Here is a 2,409-nt window from a genome sequence, read left to right as displayed (position 1 = left end):
CGCCCGGTTGGTCTTTCCTCTGCACTCAGTTCTCTGATCAGCTGACCAGTGCGTTCCGAGTCCTTCAGCTTCTGTCGGGTCGGTTCTGAGACGCTGGAGACGGACAGCTGGTCACCTGTAGAGATTAGACTTGTTTTCTTCTATGAAAATGAACTTGGTGTGTTTATTAATATAAATATGAAACTGATGTTTTAAACAGATGTTTTTCGTCTTTGTTTTAGCAAAAAGTTTTGTTTGTTTTTTGACTTGTGTTCCCAACAAATACTTGAATTTCTTAAAAAATATGTTTAGAGTTAAAGTAGTGAATGATGAATAAATAAATGGACACTGGATAATATTCATTCTCTGTGTTCACTCGCTTCTTTTGTTGTCATCGCTGGATTCAAATTATATTAAAGAATTAATTTTACAACCTGCTGATGAAAACCATGGACTGTAAATTAAGATGACGTCTCCACTTCCTCCAAAAGTGAAGCTAAAACATCTCGGATACAAACGCTGCCACCTTGTGGTGATGATGGGTTTTGTTAGTGGAAACGAGTCAATCATTACGTTTCTGTTTTCATATCATCAAATAACTGATTCAAAGCAAACTGATCAGAAACATCTTTAACAAACATTTATATTTATAAACATGTCCCATCTGCTAACATGGAGGAGGAGGGTTAATGAGCTGTACTGCAGCCGGCCACCAGGGGGAAATAAAGATGTATTGGCTTCAGTTTTGGCAGCTAACATGTCATCCATCTTTAGTCACAGTTTAGGAATTTTACCTGTAGGTGTCACTGTTTCACATCATAGTAAAAGCATGGTTCTGATGATAAACAGGCTCCTCCTCCTGCTCCTCCTGCTCATCCTCCTCCTGCAGACTCTAACGCAGCAGCTGATCCACACAGTGTGTGAGCAAATCCACACTCACTCACACACACACACACTCACACACACACACACACACACACACAAACTCACTCTCACACACACACACACACACAGTTGAACCAAGGAGTCATGTGGGCCCTGGTCCTTGTCTCTGCCGGGTCCGTCTTCTTCCCTGGACTCTTCCTGTTGTCCAAACTGACCCTGAGACGCATGATGGGATGGAGTGAAGGGGAAGCTGCTGTCGTGTCCACACGGTAAGAGCACACACACACACACACACACACACACAAACACACACAGATACACACTTCTTTCCCAATGAGGAAACTCAGGTCCTACTCTAAACCTGATTGTAACCCGAGTCTGTGAGCTCACTGGTCCTCACAAAGATAGAAGTATAAACACACACACACACAATGCTCATGGCTGTCCACACATCATTCCCGTTGCTATGGTAACGCCTGGCATCCTGACTTCTGGAACATCTGGATCGCCCCCTGGTGTCCGGCTGCAGTATAGGTCTTACACCTCCTCCATGTTAACAGATGGGACATAAATAAATTCATGTTTCTGTCATTGTATGAAATCAGTTGGTGACACAGCTTGTGTGTCTGTCCTCTCGTGTGTCTGTCCTCTCGTGTGTCTGTCCTCTCGTGTGTCTGTCCTCTCGTGTGTCTGTCCTCTCATGTGTCTGTCCTCTCGTGTGTCTGTCCTCTCGTGTGTCTGTCCTCACGTGTGTCTGTCCTCTCGTGTGTCTGTCCTCTCGTTTGTCTGTCCTCTCGTGTGTCTGTCCTATCGTGTGTCTGTCCTCTCGTGTGTCTGTCCTCACGTGTGTCTGTCCTCTCGTGTGTCTGTCCTCTCGTGTGTCTGTCCTCTCGTGTGTCTGTCCTCACGTGTGTCTGTCCTCTCGTGTGTCTGTCCTCTCGTGTGTCTGTCCTCACGTGTGTCTGTCCTCTCGTGTGTCTGTCCTCTCGTTTGTCTGTCCTCTCGTGTGTCTGTCCTCACGTGTGTCTGTCCTCTCGTGTGTCTGTCCTCTCGTTTGTCTGTCCTCTCGTGTGTCTGTCCTCTCGTGTGTCTGTCCTCTCGTGTGTCTGTCCTCACGTGTGTCTGTCCTCTCGTGTGGACTCTCTCAGGCTGGTGTCGTCCGTCCAAGCCCTCATGGCCTCGTCAGCCGGGTCTGTCATCATCTCTTCCTGCAGGGACGTCATGGAGGACAGGTGAGGACCAGCTGTCTGGTTGTCGTGGTCCAAGACCTCATGAGGTTCTAATAGTCAACATGTAGTTTAGTATGTTAAGTTTCAGATTCATATCTGAGCAGGTGGAGACGTCTGAGTCATTACAAGTTTTTACTGGTTATTGTGATGGTTGAAATATATTCTTCATAAGGTTCTGGTGGTTATTAAAGATATTCTTATGATCAATAAAGGTTCTCGAGGTTCTTTGGGTTGTTGAGTTCAGCTAAGAAGTGATGGGAAGTGGATCCAGGAGGTTAATTTTCCTTCAGGAGGTCAGAGAGCTTCTAGTTAGGAG

At 46.0% G+C, this 2,409-nt stretch overlaps 1 protein-coding gene across 1 annotated transcript in view; it reads left to right on the top strand.

Annotated features, from left to right (window-relative positions):
• The first annotated feature begins 1,008 nt into the window (after nt 1-1,008).
• LOC133023728 (ceramide synthase-like) overlaps nt 1,009-2,409 on the top strand; it is a 6,180-nt gene continuing 4,779 nt past the window's right edge. The window contains exons 1-2 of the mRNA XM_061090789.1: nt 1,009-1,133; nt 2,013-2,096. Of these exons, the coding sequence (XP_060946772.1) occupies nt 1,009-1,133; nt 2,013-2,096 (209 nt within the window). The remainder of the gene's footprint in view (nt 1,134-2,012; nt 2,097-2,409) is intronic.

Source organism: Limanda limanda, chromosome 17, assembly GCF_963576545.1.
Source record: "Limanda limanda chromosome 17, fLimLim1.1, whole genome shotgun sequence".
In the NCBI taxonomy this organism is placed as follows: domain Eukaryota; kingdom Metazoa; phylum Chordata; class Actinopteri; order Pleuronectiformes; family Pleuronectidae; genus Limanda; species Limanda limanda.
Note: the sequence above shows the minus strand (reverse complement) of the source record. Positions and strands in the feature narration are given on the sequence as shown.